This window comes from Stegastes partitus, unplaced genomic scaffold, assembly GCF_000690725.1.
Source record: "Stegastes partitus isolate 25-593 unplaced genomic scaffold, Stegastes_partitus-1.0.2 Scaffold557, whole genome shotgun sequence".
NCBI classification, from domain to species: Eukaryota; Metazoa; Chordata; class Actinopteri; family Pomacentridae; genus Stegastes; species Stegastes partitus.
In genome coordinates, this window is record NW_007578288.1 from 172,672 (window position 1) to 192,318 (window position 19,647).

Consider the following 19,647-nt stretch of genomic DNA (forward strand, 5'->3'; position numbering starts at 1 on the left):
GAGGCGGTGGTGCTAACCACCTCGCAGCCCTTAGTGGCGATGTAATTGTGATAATGTTTTATTGTGCATCTACAGTCGGCATTATATGATTACATATTATCAGTCTGAGTAATGCACTTCATTCTGGTAAAAATATCCACAAATGATGAAGCTTAAAGGAGCAACACACAGAACTACGAGCAGTGAAATCATGATTATGTGTTAAGCTTCTGAAAGCACAAACACACACAGACACACACACACAAACAGACACATTGCAGCTGATTATCCTTTAACCCCTCTGCGTTGTGTCTCCAGGCCACAGGACTCTCTACATCGGGGTCCACGTGCCTTTGGGCAGCACCAGGCACCGCAGCCATCGCAGGCACCGCCACCATGGAAACAAATACAGGAAGAGGAGCAGGGAGCGGACCCTCCCCTTAGTGGAGGGGAGAGAGTCCCCTGTTTATGGTATGGACTTGCATGCATTAGAACACAGACAGAAAGGCGTTCAAGTTCTTGTTCACGATCTTCTAGTAATACTCGATCCCTGTGTTCGCAGACACCCCCTCCCAGAGAGTCCAGTTCCTGCTGGGGACAGAGGACGATGACGAGGAGCACATTCCTCACGACCTCTTCACAGAAATGGATGAGATCTGTGTGAGGGATGGAGTGGATTCTGAGTGGAGGGAAAGTGCCAGGTACCGCCGACCGTCATGTCGCTACGTAGCATCGACGCACAGTCATGATCCACATGTCATTACCGAGAGCTGTGATTGAATGGACCGGCCAGGCCCGTGATCCCACTTACACTGATGAGAGATGTCTAATGTTTGTGTTTCCATTGCATTAAGTAATTGCAATTCATTGTTGTAATTGTTGGCACATTTACTTTTTCTTCCTTTATCTCCCCGATAACTGTCAGTTTAATCTGCACGTACACTTTGTTCATCACATGACAAAACTATGGCCGGCTGCTAACATGGATAAATCAGGCATATTTTGATGAAAGGCAATAAGGAAGCAGAGTAAATGAGTGAAACTGAGACACGTAAGAGCTAAATGTGAGGAGGGACCCAGGAATGAATGAGTGTTACTGCAGCTAGAACAGATGGCCGCTTGGTTTGCCGTCTGCTGGCCTCTCCTGACCGGAACTCAAACTCCTGCTGCAGGTGGCTGAAGTTTGAGGAGGATGTTGAGGACGGAGGAGAGCGATGGAGCAAACCCTACGTAGCCACGCTGTCTCTGCACAGTCTGTTTGAGCTGCGCAGCTGCATCATCAACAGCACGGTGCTGCTGGATATGAGGGCGAGTACCATAGAAGAGATTGCAGGTAACGGAAACACAGAAATAGTTACAGCTTTAGACTTCCTAACCCTAGTCAGGACCTTCATGTTGTCATACATAGGAGGTCTTTCGGGGTCCATTGGATGTGCAAAATATTTGTTGGTTTTATTGATTATAGACTTTTGTACTATGTTAAATAAAAAGTCGGATAATTTTTTGTTTCCAAATGCATGACAAATCTCTTTTTATATTTTAAAAAAATCTTCAAAAATTAAAAAAAATACAATTCCTGTCACCTAAATCAAATGGCCTGAGGTCCACAAGACCTGAACAGGGTTCAGTAAAAAGAATATTTTTGAGCATTGACAAGTTTTACACATTTCCTTGCATGGTAAACTCACTTGAAATTTGTTCATGAGTGCTTCTCACCTTATAATCAGCTATTTTTTGTGCTTCTTGTTCTTGTTTAATTCACAATTTGTAAGTTAGGAATGCACCTATTCATTCTTTGTACTAGATTTAAGTCTCACTGGATTAAAAAAATCCCAGAATCCTGAATGTAAGCAGCTTGTTTTTGTCCCCCTCAGACATGGTCCTGGACCACCAGGAGTTATACGCACCACTGGGAGATGAGCTCAGACAGAAAGTGCGTGAGACACTGCTGAAGCAGCACCATCATCAGAACCACAAGAAGCTGGCCAATCGCCTCCCGATCGTACGCTCCCTCGCTGACATGGGCCGACGGACATCAGAGCTTCACCTGGACAAGAATGGTGAGAGAACCAGCGAGCTGTGGGTCTATCTTCTGCTGTAATTGTTTCTCAGAGGGACTTCTGCTGTGCAAAAATGCATTTCATTCATCTTGTGAGTTTTTGTTAAGCTTTTCAGGGCCTAAATGAAGCATTCTAAAAAAGTAGGAACTGCCTTAGAGAATGTTGACATACTATCTGCAACCTGCGAGAAAGAGTGTGGATAATTTGTAAATGTGCAATATGTGCGTGCGTCTTAAATACATATGGTCTTAAGTTGTGAACGCTTCCATATTTTCCTCATTCCTCACTCTGCCCACCGCCTACAATCTGCCCACCCACCTGCCACAGCCCCACTGAAGTGAACAGGTGCTGGTTTGTACTGTATGCGCCACTTCACTGGCTTTTACTTAAAAACCACGTCGCACGCAGCGTTCTCATGTTAAATGGAAAAGAAAGTTAAGAAGAAGTTAGTGAAACAATATCCAAAAGTTGACATGTAAACATCTTTGCGGTCGGGCTTCGTGGTACAAGAGTCTGGGCTAAATTTAGTCAAGGACAGACTTGTAATTGGAAGCATTATTTTCTTACTTCTATGCCAACTATAAGCTTCAGGTTTGCCAGAATTCCACATGACAAAATTAGTTACAGAACACAACAAACTGTTCAAGACTTTCCTAGTTTACCAAGAATCTTGGTGCCACTAAGTTCACTAGTGTAGCATTTTCAAGCTAATTTCAAGGCAACAATCTCTATTAAGCTCCACGTCATGCTTTGTGAGCCTATTAGACGCAATAATTAGAGTTAATTTTTTGACCCTGCGCTTTAATGAATGCAGAAAGTAGGCCAGACCTGTCAGGCAGCTTGGCAGTGATCGCGCTGGTGAGCCGGAGTGTTTTTAGACAACACTGCCAGAGAAAGTTGTGTTGCATTATCTCTGTTTGTTCCTCTTTTTTTTTTATTATCCCCAGAGATATTCTGTTTACTGTGTCGGTATTTAGTGAAATCCTCAGTTGCTGAATGTGGATGACCACAAGTGTCATGGAAATATTATTAATTGATGTGTAATTTGTTAAAAATTCTGATTTTCAAAAAGTGATTTTTACCAATTATTTTGATTTTATTTGTCTTTTAAGACTGCATATGTTCATTACACCAGCCCCCCCAAAAAATATACTGGGGAACTGCAGATGCCTGTTGGAGGTGTGGCATGGAAGGAGCTCACCGTTTCCATGTTTTTTGGAACTGTCATATTATTCAAGAGTACTGGGTTCATCAGCATGTACAAAATGTGTTCTCAACTGTTTGCCCCCTTTCATTTGACACTTCCTGGTAACATGGTACTGGATGGCCTTAGCAGTAGAGACAAGGAACTGCTTTACATTCTTTTAGCAGCAAGTAAAAAGGCCATCACCAGAAGATGGCTGAAGCCTGAGACTGGATCAACGTTATACAAGAAATCTACAAAATGGGAAAAAGTGTCTTTTTGACTAAAACTGCAAACGGACTCATTTTATAGAACTTGGTCAAAATGGACAGAATATGTCAAACCTATAAGATCCGACTTCATGTAAAGCTGCCGTTCAAATAACGATGACTGCTGCAGGTGATGATGCCATGTTAAAAGTTAGTTAAAAATTCCTCAATGAAAAACAGTAAATTAAAAAAAACTGCATGTGTAAATAGATTTCAAAATTCAGTGATTATTACATATAATTAATTAATTCCTTTTCAATTTGAAATATTTATTGATGGATTAAGATTTGATTTAAAAAAAAACTAACAAAAAAAATGTTCTTTTTCTACTATTAGCCATTAGTTAAATACTCCATTATTTGGTCCATTTATTTTGGGACTCATGAATGCATTTGTAAAACCAAGCATTCATTTAATTTTTATATTGTCCAATTACAAATCACTTAAGGAAACTATTTCCATGACGCTTGTAGATGAGATTCAGTTTTAGAACTGACTAATCGTTCTCTAATCGTTCAGGTCAGATGTCGGCCTCCCAGTCTCAGTTAGCGGCTCCGGATGGCAAAGGGGACGCCAGTAAAGACAACGTCTCAGTGGACTTCAGCAAGGTAGGGTGCACTTTATGTTTTATAAATGATGTGCTTATTGTCTGGAAACTTTAATCAGGTATTTATCTGCTACTTTTTTGTTAATCAATGTCAGTGATTTTTCAGGATGACATACATTTTCCTTTGCTGCATGCACCAGACAGCTAGTTAATGTGAAAATACAGAATTGCTGCCAAATATTCTGGATTACCCAACAATGCATATGCAATTAGTTTCACCAATACATACCTATTAGTGCATCAAACATAATTATTCACACATGCAATGTATAAAAGCGGTTACAGAGGTTGTTTTCCTGCATAATGAGTACATTTGATAGATGATACTTAAATCTTAATTTTCAGAAACGACACACTTTTTTTTGCAAATGCATTGTTCAGAAAGTCACTTCTTACATTCCTATTAGGGTTTACAGTATGCATCGTTTAAAAAAAAAAAACATCTCGAATACGAGCAGCCTGTTATTTAATTGTGTGTTTTCGAACAATGAACAGGAGGTCATCGCTGGTATTTTTAATGGAAAGGTCATCTCGCCAGGGATTAGGATTATAACCATGTTAAGTATTCAAAAAGTCATCCGCCGCAGATGATGACCACAATCACACACACACAGTAAAGACCAGGATAAAACCCACGACGCAGCCTTTTGCATAATGTATATGAGTTTGACCTTTTGTGCTGTTTCATGTGCTTTGTTGTGTTTGTTTAAAAAGATGCATAAAAAAAAAAAAAAAACGTGGGCTGCTGATAAAGATTCATTATAATTATTAAAGGTAATCAGCAAAATCTTTCAACATTTTTTTTTTTCTCTCTCTGCGGGATCATTTACCAGCTGCAGATTAATACTTAAGTAATTTGTTTTTCCTCTGAATCTTCACAAATCAGCAATATTCCACTATTTATGCAAATCATTACCCATCAAAGCAATCGTATGTGAGAGGTCTGGCAGCCCTGGAGCCATATGAACCGTATGAGGGAACAAACAACACTCCAGTCAACACTTGTCATCGCCACGTAATTATCTCTGAAAAAATCACCACCTTTAAAAGATTTTCCCGTACAATGCGATTCACTTTTTTTTTTTTTTTTTATCAGAGAGTGTAAAGCAGATATCGCAAATGAAAAGCGGATTAGTCTCAGATTCAGGAACTGCTTTTATACGCTATTAGGCATTTACGTGGAAATGAAAGATACCTCGTCCTCATGAAATATTACGCAACAGATCAAACGAACATCTACGTTTTAATAGTCTTTTGTGACATTGCGGTCGTGCATCTGTGACTTCATGTGACACACAAAAGCCAGAGCAGCTGGAATAAATTTAGACGGGAAGTCAGTTGGACGTCATGCGTCGGGTCTTACAGTCAAAGCTGCTTAGACATTAAATGATGACATTAAATGAAAAGGGCGTCGAGGGCCTTTTACGTGACACTTTAAACACTGTACTGCATGTCCTCTTTCAGATAGACCTGCACTTCATGAAGAAGATCCCGGCAGGAGCAGAGGCTTGCAACGTGTTAGTGGGAGAGCTGGAGTTTCTGAACAAACCGGTGGTGGCGTTTGTCCGTCTGTCACCGGCGGTCCTGCTCAACGGGGTGGCTGAAGTCCCCATCGCCACAAGGTCACCACAGGCTGATTTAACTCGTATAAATGTCCTTTCCCCCCCCCTGTGTGGTTCAAACTAGATTTGACAATAAATTTAAAAAAATGATCTTTTCTTTTTGCCTTTAGGTTTCTGTTTATTCTCTTAGGGCCTCTGGGTAGAGCGCCTCAGTATCATGAGATTGGAAGGTCCATCGCAACACTTATGACAGACGAGGTGAGAATTCGCTCATCTGGGAGACTTTCTTTCTTTCTTTTTTTTTTCTTCTTCTTCGTTAATGTATTGGAAAGATGGATGAACTGGTTTAAATGTCAACCAGATGTCATACTGAGATTTTCTGCAGGCACTTTGCATAAATTCACAACCCAGCAGAACTCAACAAATTCCTAAAGTGATGGAACATTTCACAGCATGAGGCACAGCTCAGAGCTTTTATGTCATGCTTTTGGCGATTAGTCAGCCCCTCATGTCCTCCTTTTTGTTCGGAATTTAGGTTGTAATCCATCGTGGCTGCGGACAAGATCCACTTTGATAAAGTCTAAACTTTGCTGCAAATATGTTTGGAGTTATATCAGAGGGAACTTATTTTACAGGAGAGAAACAGCGATAACATTGCTGTGCAGGTCCCAGGATTTAAAATTCTGCTTTTACTTCTGTCTATGAGGGGTCTGTATTGCATGTTTTGCACATGTTTAAATGGGTGTATAATTGATTCGTGAGTTTTTGAGACCTCTACATCATCAGTGTGATATTTTTTTTGCCTGAAAAACCTGATCAGACACATTTAGTGCACACATAATCCACCTTAGATTGTAATTCATGCACCAGAAATGCCAGAAGTAGCAAAAATTATACAAATGAAACCTCATAAATGAAAAATACTACTTAACTTTTTTAAAAATTATTTGTCAGAATAATCAATAAACACTCCATTTTCAAAAAATTTGAATTTTCTGGCCATGATTTCATGCTTCAGGCTTTACAGGGTTAACTTAGTTCAAACACCTGCAGACACTGTCACCTGTAAGTTTGAGTAGCTTGAACACACACTGCAGCATGCACACTCACAGCTGGAGTACGTATTTCTCTATTTCCAGGTTTTCCATGATGTTGCCTATAAAGCTAAAGACCGGAACGATCTGATTGCTGGGATTGATGAATTCCTCGATCAGGTGACAGTCCTGCCTCCAGGAGAGTGGGACCCGTCCATACGGATAGAGCCACCAAAAAATGTTCCGTCACAGGTTCGTAGGATTTTACTTAGTTTGTCTTTTTCAAAACATATTTTTAGATTTCTGTAACCTGTGATTCTTAAGATTCTGATCTAGAAAAAGAGCCTGATTTTAAATTGTTTGTTCTGCAGGAGAAAAGGAAGAAAAGCAATATTTTACCAAACGGACTCGTCGAGGGTGAAGAAGAGGAGGAGCACGGTGGCCACGGGGGTCCAGAGCTGGAGCGTACTGGAAGGTGAGCGTCAGGACTGCAAAAAAAGTGCAGCCCAAATATAAGATCTAAACACTAAATATGAGAAGAATATGCCTTAAAACTAGTCGAATGATCTGTCCATGCAGCAAGTACATTTTACTTGTTAAGAAATCTGGAAATAAGATTTTTAATGCTCAATTTAAGATTGTACTGTAAAATCAAATATGAGTAAATAACTTTTAAAACAAGCCAAATTATCTATCGTGTCTAAAAATAAGATTTTGAGTTTCAGGTAATTTAACCCTGAAGTATCTCAGGGAACCTAGAAAACAGACGGTTTGTGATTTATAATTATCTTGAGTTAACGTGACACCGGTGTTAATCTCCATCTTATTAGCTTTATTTGTTTTCTAAAATAAATTAAAGCCAGTAAACTACAGCCTTGCTACAAAACGTGCGCTGTGGTGCCGATCGGCTATTTCTGGGGAAACTTGATCAGTAGTTGCAGTCATGAAGTGGTTTCCATAGAAACATCCTTTCTCCAAGGCTCTATTTGCAGCTAAGACTTTTCCATCATGGGGACCTATCACACTAAGCCAAGAGTTGAACATTGGGAAGGAGGCAGTGGGGGGATGACAAGTTGGGGGAACACATTTTTTAGGAGTAAAACCACCAATTTTAAACTTGGATTGAAAAGAGAAAAAAAAAACTGACACTGATTTCAACACGTATTTCTTGTTTTCTCAGGTGGTTCGGTGGTCTCTTCCTAGACATCAAGCGCAAGGCCCCGCACTACCTGTCCGACTACACTGATGCTTTAAGTTTGCAGTGTGTCGCCTCTTTCTTATTCCTCTACTGTGCCTGCATGTCCCCTGTCATCACCTTTGGAGGACTACTGGGCGAGGCAACAGAAGGACGCATAGTGAGTTTACCTCTAAATGTTCACAGCGTTCTAGCAGTAAACCAACCGTTCACTACACTTTACATTAAATCAGACCACATTTACAAGATTTTTTAAAATATATGTCCATCTCTTTGTCCCTTTTACCGTTTCTCAGAGTGCAATTGAGTCGCTGTTTGGAGCCTCCCTGACTGGAATCGCCTATTCCCTGTTTGCCGGGCAGCCCCTCACCATCCTGGGCAGCACAGGACCAGTGCTTGTGTTCGAAAAGATTCTGTTCAAATTCTGCAAGTATGTTTTTCTTTATTGCACATATAAATAATCTCACTAAATGGCAAATGTCAATATAATTTGTAGGTTGCATAAATCTGTAATTGCATTGCCTGCTTGCTGCATAATATGTTTTCTTAGAATAAATGTACCGGTTCTGAAAATCACTACGCCTCCCGTAGACCATTTCATGTTCTGATGATGAAGATAAAAAGTGTTCTATGTTATTCTGATTATTCTCCAATCCACCACATTTTCAAAGCGTCAATAATCCCATTTTTCCTCCTTGTTAATCTCCACACAGGGAGTATGGCTTGTCCTATCTGTCCCTGAGGACCTGCATCGGTCTGTGGACGGCCTTCCTCTGCATTGTCCTGGTGGCCACAGACGCCAGTTCCCTTGTTTGTTACATCACACGCTTCACAGAGGAGGCCTTCGCCTCACTCATCTGCATCATCTTCATCTACGAGGCCTTGGAGAAACTTTTCCACCTGGGAGTTCACTACCCCTTCAACAAGAACAACAACCTGGACAAACTCACCATGTACTCGTAGGTGGAATGTTCTTGCTGTTTAAAGTAATAAAGATGGCGGTACAGTAAAATCTGACAAGTGAGGGATGATTAAGTTACCCAGATGGTCTTGTGCTACCACAGATGTTCCTGCGTGGAGCCTTCTGACCCCACCAATGGCACCCTGAAGTTTTGGGAGCTCAACAACATCACCGCCACAGAAATCTACTGGGAAGCCCTGGAGGTCAAGGTAGTACCAATAAGAAAGAGTACTAAGACCAACAAAACAGATCTGTGGGTCGTGGAGGTTTTGATACAACAGATCGAATGACCGAGTTATAGAAAGACAGTCTGAAAAGAATACATTTAGATTCCCCACCTTAAAGTGGCATGCTCTTCCAGATGGAGGAAGCTGCACAGACGAGATTAAGGGCATGTGGGTTGGATTATATTGGATTACTCAAACTGCACTGCAAATCACTATAAAAGCACATTTTTTGTACTGAGTTAAGTTTTTTTTTTAAGCTCATAAACCCCGTTTGTGGAAACCTAGAGTCTGCTGATGCCGGCTATGATGGTAAGTCTGAATAATTCTGCCCTGCCCTCCGATGCAGGACTGTATTGAGAAGCGAGGGGAGTTTGTGGGCACCGCCTGCGGCCCTCACGGACCCTACGTTCCTGACGTTCTCTTCTGGTGCATCGTCCTCTTCTTTTCCACCGTCTTCATGTCTGCTTTCCTGAAGGAGTTCAAGTTCAGCAATTACTTCCCCACAAAGGTACACAGCGTCATCCACGATCGTTCATGCACTTACATTATGAAGACAAAGGTGCTCCCCCTGTCTTAGCCAGGCTTAGGTTTGCTAATGCAGCACAGTGCAGTGGTACACTCTAGTGGCACACATAAGTAATGCATGATTACAACTGAGAAATGAAGGTCCATGTTTGCTTTTTTTGTAAAAGTAATGATTGATTCCAGTGAAGTCATTTTTAGGTGGTTTCCTCTGTTTCAGGTGAGGTCCGTCATCAGCGACTTTGCTGTCTTCTTCACCATCCTCACCATGGTGTTGGTCGACTACGCCTTAGGCATCCCTTCTCCAAAGCTAAAGGTTCCCAGTGTGTTTAAGGTGAGCCAAAACGAAAAAGAAATAGTTTACAATTGACATATTATCAACGAATAGAAAGATATTTGTCTATTTGTAGATATCAAGTGTTTATTCCTCACCCCAACCAATGGAGAAAGTTGACCGCCCTCCTGTATCCTGGTTCTGCTGGAGGTTTCTTCCCACTGTTGCCTGATAAAAGTAAATCTGAAGGAAACTGTTTCGGTTTCTCTGTATGATTTTATGAGGTCTACACCTTACTATGTAAAGCTACTGTCCATACAGGTCCATACTAAGATATTCTGTTGTAAGGTGCTATCAGTGTAGTGGTCAACAGAAGCTAATGTTGTTTTAGACAAATCAACAGTGGTGGAAAGTAACTAAGTACGTTTATTACAGTACAGTTTTCAGGTATTTGTTCTTTATTTGACTTTACTTTTACTGTTTATTTACTTTAAATACACTTAATTTCAGAAGGAAAAATCTACTTCGTTCTACACTATATCATTTGACAGCTTTAGTTTTTTTTTTATTTTTTTAATTAAGATGTTTCACAGTGAATAATAAAATCTGTTTTAGAAACACAGCACCTTGTTCAGGACTAAACCCACAGTTTCCTGCCTTTTTGGCTTCTGACATCTCAAAAGAAGCAGCATGTCATGATGGTCGCATGTAAGGATTTTTCCTCTTCTCACGTGGTTTCGTTTAAAAAAAGTGAGCAAATCCATCACCAAGAATTTGTGTACAACAATCCCTCAGATTTATCTGCTGTCCCTGTATTTAGAACTGTATATAAAGCGGTTCAAACCAGCTCCACCTGTGTCCACAGTAACATGCTGCCGACACACTGATGCTCCAGTATTATTAATCTAATGGTGTCAAGTATAATGATATCTTAGTCAAAGGGATCAAACCAGTACTTTTAATTTAGAGCATTAATTATATTTTGCTTCCATAGTACTTAAGCATTTTTACTTAAGTATAAATTATTATGCAGGACTTTGAGTATTTTTACATTGCTGTATTACTTTTGCTGCAGTAAAGGATCTTTTTTTGTTTAAATCTCCTCTGCGGCAGGTTCTGTGACGATTGGAACTTTGAAAGATCGTTTTTTAATGCTGACTACTGAAGCCTCTTTTTAGCTTCTATAACATCTTTTAGTGTAATCAATTAAATTAAATTCAAATAACTTCATTTATCCTCTAGGGCAGGGGTGTCAAACTGCGGTCCTCAAGGGCCGCAATCCTGCATGTTTTAGATGTTTCCCTCTTCCAACACACCTGATTCAAATGATCAGCTCATCATCAAGCTCTGCAGAAGTCTGATAACGATCCTGATCATTTGAATCAGGTGTGTTGGAAGAAGGACACATCTAAAACATGCAGGATTGCGGCCCTCGAGGACCGGATGTCGACACCCCTGCTCTAGGGGCAATTCAAAAGCTCACTGAGTATTTCATATAAAGACATAAAACTGTTAAAAACCAGAATTTCTCAGTGAGCCGACAGGTCAACCACACGAGTAGTGTAGCTTAAGCGCATCTTTCCTTCCGTTTTAGGATTTACTAAAAAAGTATAATCCTCCTCTTTAAAGCGGCGCCTTCACAAACTACCAATCAACTAACTAAGAACATCATGTTCTTCTCAGCCAACCAGAGATGATCGAGGTTGGTTCATCAACCCGCTGGGTCCCAACCCCTGGTGGACGGCGGTCATCACGGTGATCCCTGCTCTGCTGTGTACCATCCTCATCTTCATGGACCAGCAGATCACAGCCGTCATCATCAACAGGAAGGAACACAAACTCAAAGTACTTTCCCCACTCGTGCTGCAGCTTCTGAACACGTTTTATAACATCCTGGTGAAATGAATCAAAGTTGCTTTGCGTCAGTTTAATCTGCTGCTATCTCCTTCTTCAGAAAGGCTGCGGATACCACCTGGACCTGTTCATGGTCGGGGTGATGCTGGGGGTGTGCTCGCTGATGGGCTTGCCCTGGTTCGTGGCAGCCACCGTGCTCTCCATCACCCACGTCAACAGCCTGAAACTGGAGTCCGAGTGCTCAGCTCCCGGAGAGCAGCCCAAGTTCCTCGGCATCAGAGAGCAGCGCTTCACCGGCCTCATGATCTTCACCCTCATGGGCTGCTCTGTATTCATGACTTCAGTGCTTAAAGTGGGACACTTTGTCATTTTGAGCCACTCTGTTATTTGCCTGTACGATTAGATGTGACTTAATGTATCCGTCTGTAATTTTACTCCACTTTTCTCCTTTGCTGTTCTTCAGTTCATTCCTATGCCTGTGCTGTACGGAGTTTTCCTTTACATGGGAGCATCTTCTCTCAGAGGCATTCAGGTGAGACATTTGAGCTTCACTGTATTTCTTTTTATGTGTCACTATATGAGAAACAAACAAGGATGCAAAACTTTTCTATGGTTGCACATATAACAGAATTGTAAATATTCACTCCGGGACCTGAATCTTGTTGTAGATATAAAGCATTTTCAAGATTGTCTGCATGTCAGAGGTTAGAAAAGAAGTTGTGTGGTTAGTTTTTAATTTGTCAGCATTGTATAGACTGCTAATGTTATCTAAGCCATTATTGTGTGGCTGCCCAGATAAAAAGAGTTAATTGGCCTCTTGTGTTTTTCCAGCATTTACAAAACTTGACTGGGATTTAATTGCATCTAGTAGTCACAGAGCCAACTTGTAGCCTCCTGATGTCTAATCTAGACAAGGCTCTGCTGTTTGATGATGGAGAGGTAAAGTATTTGAGGTGTAAAAAGAAAAAAAAACCCAAACTTATGCCATACTATCTGAACCTTGTTCCGTTTGTCTCAGTGTGAGCATTACGTAGATTTAATGAAAGGCTGAAAAAAGCTGATAACGTCCCTCAGAAAGAACGAGGATGAGTTTAACCTTCAGGCCAACTAATGGAGAATGTGTGAGAAACAGTAAATGCAGAAGGCTTATAACAGCTGCCTGCAGACTCAACCACACACCAAATGTCTGACTGTAAAAACAAAAAGACGACGGCGTTGATGAGCGGATGCTACGGCCTTTAGGAACACTTTTACACTGCATGGGTTGTAATCACTCTCTCATTATACATACTTCAACAATAAACAACCTGAGAACCGTTCGTATCGTTTATCCTCTGCAGTTCTTCGACCGTCTCACGTTGTTCGGGATGCCAGCCAAGCACCAGCCAGACTTCATCTACCTACGACATGTACCCCTGAGGAAGGTGCACCTCTTCACCATCATCCAGCTCACCTGTTTGGTTCTGCTGTGGGTCATCAAGACGTCGAAAGCTGCCATTGTCTTTCCTATGATGGTGAGGAAACATCCAAGATATTGCACCAGCAGTCAGCATACCTTTCACTAGCCACCTAACTCATACAGATAGATAAACACATTCACAGTAACAAAAGATAGAAATCTCACAGTGCAACTTAAAACTGTGCAAAGACCCTCAGACCCAGAGAGATTGCGCAGCTTTAAAGCAGTCATCAGGGAGGACTTTCTGTCGTGCTCGTTACTGCAACGGAGTTGAACAATCCTCCAACTGAAAACACTGATGTCTCATTATTAGGTCATGGAGGTCATGTGAAGTTTTGTCCATTTTGTTGAGCAGTTTGTGGAACATTCTTCTCTCAACAAGTGACTCCAGGGACTCCAGAGCAGCCTCCAGCACAGAGCCAGCCTTCTTCATGTGTTTATGTGCTACAACTGAAGAGTTCATTTGCAAAAACAGATAACTCCATTTTTGCAGATTTTCAGAAAATGTATTTTTTCTGTTGTTTGCTTGAGATAATATCAACCAAACTGAAGCTGAGTGGATCTGACTCAGTAGAAATGACAAAAATAGAGACAACTTAAGTTTGATTGATGTTGTCTCAGGTAGATGATGGAAGGTTTGTGAAGATGGAGTTATCTGTTTTTGCAAATGAGCTCTTCAACTGCAGCCTTAATGCTACTGCAGGGAAAATAAAAGGGGTATGAAAAGTATTAATGAGCAAGTTTGTCAGCAGTTAGACAAAAATGTCTATGAATGGCACAACATTTTCTCTCAGTGAGAATAGACAGTTTTGCAAATTTTAGTTTCCCGTTGCACCCACTGCACATGTTTTGAAGCTCATGTCTTTAATTCTCCTCAATGAAACATGAAACATACAGATGATGTCACACATATGAAGCTTTGCTGCTATTGTTCCTATCAGTTTAAATCCATCTGTGTCTTCAGCACAGCGTCTTCCGGCTGCTTTGATCGTGTGTCTGTTCTGCAGGTGTTGGCTCTGGTGTTCATCAGGAAGTTAATGGACTGTATCTTCAGCAAGAGAGAGCTGAGCTGGCTGGACGACCTCATGCCGGAGAGCAAGAAGAAGAAGCTGGAGGATGCTGAAGAGGTGCTTCACATAAACCAACGGGCATATAAACCTGATTTCATTCACTTTCTACATGCATCTAAACTGAGATGTTGTTATTTACTGAACCTTTAGGAGGAGGAGCAGAGTATCCTGGCAGAGGATGAGGGAGCAGTGCAAGTGCCATTAGAAGGGTATAAGTAAGCTGTGCTTTTATTGAGAAGTTCACACGTTTGTGTAAATTTCAACAGTTTTTCTGAAGGCCATTTAATATGCAATATATGTCCGTTTGTGATTGTTTCAATCGTCCTCTGGCTTCTCTTTTCACAGAGGAATACCCATCATCAACATCACAGATGAAATGTCCAAAGGTTCCTTTGGAAACACTTGGAATGCCAACAGTTAAGACATTTGAGAGGCTCTAGATCTCAAAACAATATGGTAAGACTGTTTGAAAACTTGTCCAGAGCTTTTTTTGTTGACAGAGATGAAAACAACAGTTAAAACTATTATTTCACAGAAACATCTGGTCATTAATTGACTAAGGTCTTTGGATTTTAGGATTCAATAGTATAACTCAACACGTAGGGAAGTTTTTCATTTGCTTTCTTGCATCACAGCATTAGAGAAAATGATCAATATCGCTTTATTCTTTGGTATTTTATTATTTGGTATTTGATAAAGGTAAATTTGAAGCTATAGATAATCAGTTTAGCTCAGCATAAAGACTGCAAACAGGACAAGATCTAATATAGTAAAGGGGTGTTATTGTGACAAATATATAGGTCAGATATATGCATTGTTCTACACATATTAGTAAATCTACTAATTGTACGTGTCTTTTTTTTGTCTAACAGTTAACCAAACCGCTCACAGTGTTTCCCCACAAAGTCAGAGTGCAAGATAAGAAATGCAAGATGAAGAGATGGAGGACAGTGTGGACGGTGTTGTGAGTTTTTGTCACTGTTCCTTCTGTGTGTTTGTATTTAAATCTGCGTCGTGTACTGCAGATCATCGACCCTTCAGCTCTGGTCCTGTAAATCTCCGTGTGTAAGTGACTAACTGTGTTATCTGATTTGTCACAAATATTCTGTTTTATGAACCAACGAAAGCTTCTTTATGATTTTCTCATGTTGTTAATGTCACCTTGTAATTTTAAAACCTAGACGATGTGATGATTTACTGAATGTAAACGAGAAAAGTGCACATTTCTGGTGTCTGTTTATGGAATGGGGCTATTTTGAATACCGTGTGACTACGATGTACAATATACATGTCTAAGGAACCAAATGCAATAGCACTTCCTGCCTGAATGGCAGCGTTTATATAAGAAATTATTTAGCTATATTTAGTTAGTGGAATAAAATGACTATGTTTGCTACAGAACACGTTGTAACGATGACTTACAGTATTTTGCTTTTAGTATATTGCTTAAATGTAATATTTTTTAGATGGTCCTGTGTTTAATGTTTGTATGAATAATAAAGTTTCATTTTAAAGGCATTTAACCTTAACAAACATTGCAGTACTGTTACACCTTTGAAGATTATAAGATTAGGGACGGGTTGATTTATAAAAACACAATTTTACTACGTATATCTTGTCAATGTGCTAAAATTAATAAATTTCTATGAGCATTCTTGTTTGTCTATCTATCTACTAGAGTTATATTAGAAGAGCATCATCCTGACATACAGTTATTACGGTAAGATGATGCACTAGTTCTGTTTTGTCACATCCCACAGATCAGCTGCTAAATGATCAGGCAGCCTCACATAATGCACACATGTACACATTAAGCCTGCAGCGGTGATGACATGAACATCCCGTATCAATGCTTGCTAAGCCCAAATGCCAGATCATAAGCCTCATATATCTGGCCTCCAAACAGACCAAAGTGGGCAGACGTTTTTTTTTGTTTTTTTTTTTGTAATCAACAGATGGTTTGATGTACTACAGATGACAGCTTAGAGAGGTGGCACATCCCAAAGCATGTCAAGCTGCTGGCTCATGTGAATTACTGTTTTGTCTCGGTGCCAGGAGGAACTCGAGAGTGTCGACCCAGTCATTGTTCCCAACGAGCCCGGCGCTGAGATGATTGACGTGATTTCCTTCTCTTTCATTTAGCATAACCCGTCCTCGGTGTGCAGTCGGAGCGTCGCTGGAAAATCCTTTTCTCCGGCGAGCGGCTGACAGGTGACGCACATCGTCGTGTTACCTGGTAGAAATCCCACCGCACACTTCTCCCCCGAGGAGTGATGTGTTTATTGATTTTAGTTCTGCCTCCATAAACAGAGGGATTAGGCGCGCTTGACAGAAATAACTGTGGTTTCAATCTTGTTTCTTGGCTAAACGTTGACACTAATATAAGGTGAAGATTCTCAGTAGCTTTGATATTTCAGTTTACCAATCAATGATGTAAGAAAGTGCTCTTGAAGCTGCTTTTGATTAAATTGACCATGTGTTGTGATGTATTGTGTGTCTGATGGATATTAACGGGGAGATTCTGTGCCTTAAACATAATTTTCATGTATTTTGTGGGAAAGAAATCCTCGCTAAGCGGGCTGCAAGGTGGCACAGTTGGTAGCACCGTTGCCTCACAGCAAGAAGGTCGCACGTTCACATCCCGGTGGGGCTGCACTGAGTTTGCATGTTCTCCCCGTGCAGCGTGGGTTCTCTCCAGGTTCTCCGGCTTCCTCCCACAAGGTCCATAAACATGTTGAGGTTAATTGGTGATTCTAAATTGTCTGTAGGTGTGAATGTGAGTGTGCTTGGTTGTCTGTTTCTAAGTGTAGCCCTGTGATAGACTGGTGACCTGTCCTAAGTCAGCTGGGATGGGCTCCAGCCCCCCGTGACCCTAGTGAGGATTAAGTGGTGTATAGATAATGGATGTATGGACTTGCTAAGCCGCTCCATTGGATTCTTTTTCCTAACAAAACTAAATATGACTTTTCTGAATAAGGTTCAATGTGATTTGCGACAGATTCATGTGAAAAATAAGATAAAAAGCCATGATGTGGAAAAATAAATAACGGGAACACTTGATAAAAATTCACACAGCATTTATGATTGAGATGCATTTCAAACATACTGTTAACTTTTTGCACTTTTAACAACATTTCATTCAACCGCTGAAGGCCAACAGGGCTTCTTGTGAGTGGAATTTAATAGCAATAGCAAGAATAAGTCTAGTACAGATCGTGAAACATATAATGGCACAGAGTCAGTGAGAAGAACGGCGACAGCTGGAGAAGTGCTCTGGTTGAGTTTAATCTCTTCTGCCTCTGCCGGTCTTCAGCCAGGACACAAACTCCTTGGCGGCCTGGTCCTGCAGGTAGGAGCTCACATCGCTGGTGTAGGTGCCGTCTGCATGGCGTCTAAATAGACCCCTGTGCGGGATGGAGACACAACAAGTGCATATGTAATCAAGGTGCAGTAAAGAATTATCATTTCACACGATTTAATTTAAAAAAAACAACCTAAAACTTGATTTGGGGACTATCTTTATCCGTTTTAAATTCACAGATCCCAAATCAGAGACAGATCTACAATATTAACATGGTTAAATCCAGACTTGTGATTTTTACAACATGCCACAAAGCTGATTTATTGTGTGTCTGAAATAAATTTAAAGTCCAAAACCACATAATAGGATTTATTTTTAAAAGGAGAAACTCACCCGTTCCTTTTTGAGTTCTTCAGCCACTGGACAAAGTCTTGTGCTCGTCTCGTCTCCAGGTATTTGCTGTAGTCGTTGGAAAACGTTCCCTCTGAATGTCTCTTCATGTTTGAAAGCTCAATGGGTTCGTTGAGCATGGAGTTTTCAGTCAACAGCCTAAAAAGGGCGCATTATGGAAAGAAGTGAGTGAAGCTGCACACACCCTCGCCCACCTGTCGCCTCTCATTGTCATGCTGGAGCCTGAGATCCTGTGGGGGAGTCTGCTTCTGCTGCACAGCTCTTTATCCTGCCTCATCCACCAATCACTACACTCACATGTTCCATGTCTGCACAAACCACCAATAAGTCTGGATGTCACTGATGTTGCTTGTGAATTTGCGCTCTAAAAATTAAAGTAGTTTTGCATCATCACATGTAAGCATCAGGTGGAACCAGATGGTAACTAAACACTAGCGCATTAAAATGACCATAAATGTAAAACTAACATCACAGTGAAAGCTTTCAGATACATGGAGTGAACACAGAGCTGTCTCACATAACTCCCCTCAAATGTACATTAAAAAAACTTCTGTCTAATTATGAATTTTAGTTGACATCACCATAAATCACTGCAGATGTTTTTTTTTTTTTGTTATACCAACAGCTGCTACTTTCCAGGGCCAATGTGAATGACAAAAAAAAGGAAAGCTGATCTTACATGGAGTTTCGATCTGTGTCCTGGTCAGGCACCACCTGCCAGCTGCTTTGGATGATGATGAGGAGCAGGAGTCCAGCGAAAGCGTGAGCACTTCTCATCGTTTAAGCCTCTGAAAAATATGCAAACACAGATAAAGAAAAAGAAAAAGAGCACATTTTTATTACACACACACAAAAAAATAAAATAAATTTGAGAAATTATTGCAAAAATATTCTCACCTGTGCCGAGTGTTTGAGAGAAGAACTGCAAAGTGTGTTGACCGGTGCTCTTCTTCTTCTTCTTCTTCTTCTTCTTCTTCTCTCAGGCTTCTGGAGCTGTTTCAGGGTCCCCTCTTGATCCGCTCGGTCTTTTATGGCGGAGCTGAGGAGACACTCTCTCAGGTGACTCCGCCGTCACAGAAACATTAGCATATCCTCCGTTACTCTCAATCCATTAGTCAGCTTCCGTCACACTCCCCTAAATGTATTTGACTCTGGTTAAGACAAATAACAGCATTAGCTGGGTGATCAAATCTGCTACTTTAGGCGTCACGACCAAACATGACCTCTGCCCTGACAAATAAATGCATGGCCCCGTAGTATATGTTTAGATTTCCTGTTGGTTGGTCAGTCATCAGCTGTCTCTCAGCAAGAAGGTCGCTGGTTCGCGTCCCGGTGAGGACACCCAGGATCTTTCTGTGTGGAGTTTGTATGTTCTCCCCGTGCAGCGTGGGTTCTCTCCAGGTTCTCTGGATTCTCACAGTCCAAAAACATGTTGAGGTTAACTGATAAATTGTCTGTAGGTGTGAATGTGAGTGTGCTTGGTTGTCTGTCTCTAAGTGTGGCCCTGTGATAGACTGGTGACCTGTCCAGGGTGTCCCCTGCCTTCACCCTAAGTTGGCTGGGATAGACTCCAGCCCCCCACAACCCTAGTGAGGATTAATCGGTGTATAGATCATGGATGGATGTTTGATGTATTATTTTTATGTCGTATTCTTTTTACATGACTCGTATGATAAAAC

General features: G+C 41.0%; 2 protein-coding genes across 2 annotated transcripts in view; one reads left to right on the forward strand and one right to left on the reverse strand.

Moving 5' to 3' along the window:
- The window catches only part of slc4a10b (solute carrier family 4 member 10b), a 28,020-nt gene extending 12,805 nt beyond the window's left edge, over window positions 1-15,215 (forward strand). The window contains exons 4-26 of the mRNA XM_008288397.1: window positions 298-450; window positions 542-680; window positions 1,152-1,312; window positions 1,854-2,039; window positions 4,011-4,099; window positions 5,563-5,720; window positions 5,831-5,918; window positions 6,800-6,946; window positions 7,066-7,169; window positions 7,875-8,049; window positions 8,186-8,319; window positions 8,603-8,848; window positions 8,954-9,059; window positions 9,424-9,585; window positions 9,820-9,933; window positions 11,557-11,718; window positions 11,828-12,079; window positions 12,191-12,259; window positions 13,068-13,241; window positions 14,194-14,313; window positions 14,407-14,471; window positions 14,602-14,712; window positions 15,129-15,215. Coding sequence (XP_008286619.1) covers window positions 298-450; window positions 542-680; window positions 1,152-1,312; window positions 1,854-2,039; window positions 4,011-4,099; window positions 5,563-5,720; window positions 5,831-5,918; window positions 6,800-6,946; window positions 7,066-7,169; window positions 7,875-8,049; window positions 8,186-8,319; window positions 8,603-8,848; window positions 8,954-9,059; window positions 9,424-9,585; window positions 9,820-9,933; window positions 11,557-11,718; window positions 11,828-12,079; window positions 12,191-12,259; window positions 13,068-13,241; window positions 14,194-14,313; window positions 14,407-14,471; window positions 14,602-14,677 — 3,080 coding nt within the window. The 3' untranslated portion in view covers window positions 14,678-14,712; window positions 15,129-15,215. The remainder of the gene's footprint in view (window positions 1-297; window positions 451-541; window positions 681-1,151; window positions 1,313-1,853; window positions 2,040-4,010; window positions 4,100-5,562; window positions 5,721-5,830; window positions 5,919-6,799; window positions 6,947-7,065; window positions 7,170-7,874; window positions 8,050-8,185; window positions 8,320-8,602; window positions 8,849-8,953; window positions 9,060-9,423; window positions 9,586-9,819; window positions 9,934-11,556; window positions 11,719-11,827; window positions 12,080-12,190; window positions 12,260-13,067; window positions 13,242-14,193; window positions 14,314-14,406; window positions 14,472-14,601; window positions 14,713-15,128) is intronic.
- Window positions 15,216-17,350: 2,135 nt separating this feature from the next.
- On the reverse strand, window positions 17,351-18,754 carry gcgb (glucagon b). Its single transcript, XM_008288399.1, has 3 exons — window positions 18,648-18,754; window positions 17,951-18,106; window positions 17,351-17,660 (listed from the first exon to the last, which is right to left on the reverse strand). The coding sequence occupies exons 1-3, from the start codon at window positions 18,743-18,745 to the stop codon at window positions 17,540-17,542; spliced, it is 375 nt and encodes a 124-aa protein (XP_008286621.1). The 5' UTR covers window positions 18,746-18,754; the 3' UTR covers window positions 17,351-17,539.
- Between the last annotated feature and the right edge of the window lie 893 nt (window positions 18,755-19,647).

Bases quoted from the DNA above. Each gene is read 5' to 3' on its own strand.
- gcgb (XM_008288399.1), bottom strand. From the start codon at position 18,745: ATGAGAAGTGCTCACGCTTTCGCTGGACTCCTGCTCCTCATCATCATC. The intron at 18,107-18,647 runs GTAAGATCAGCT...CGCCCTTTTTAG, and splicing joins GACACAGATCGAAACTCCAT to GCTGTTGACTGAAAACTCCA. The intron at 17,661-17,950 runs GTGAGTTTCTCC...CATCCCGCACAG, and splicing joins AAGAACTCAAAAAGGAACGG to GGGTCTATTTAGACGCCATG.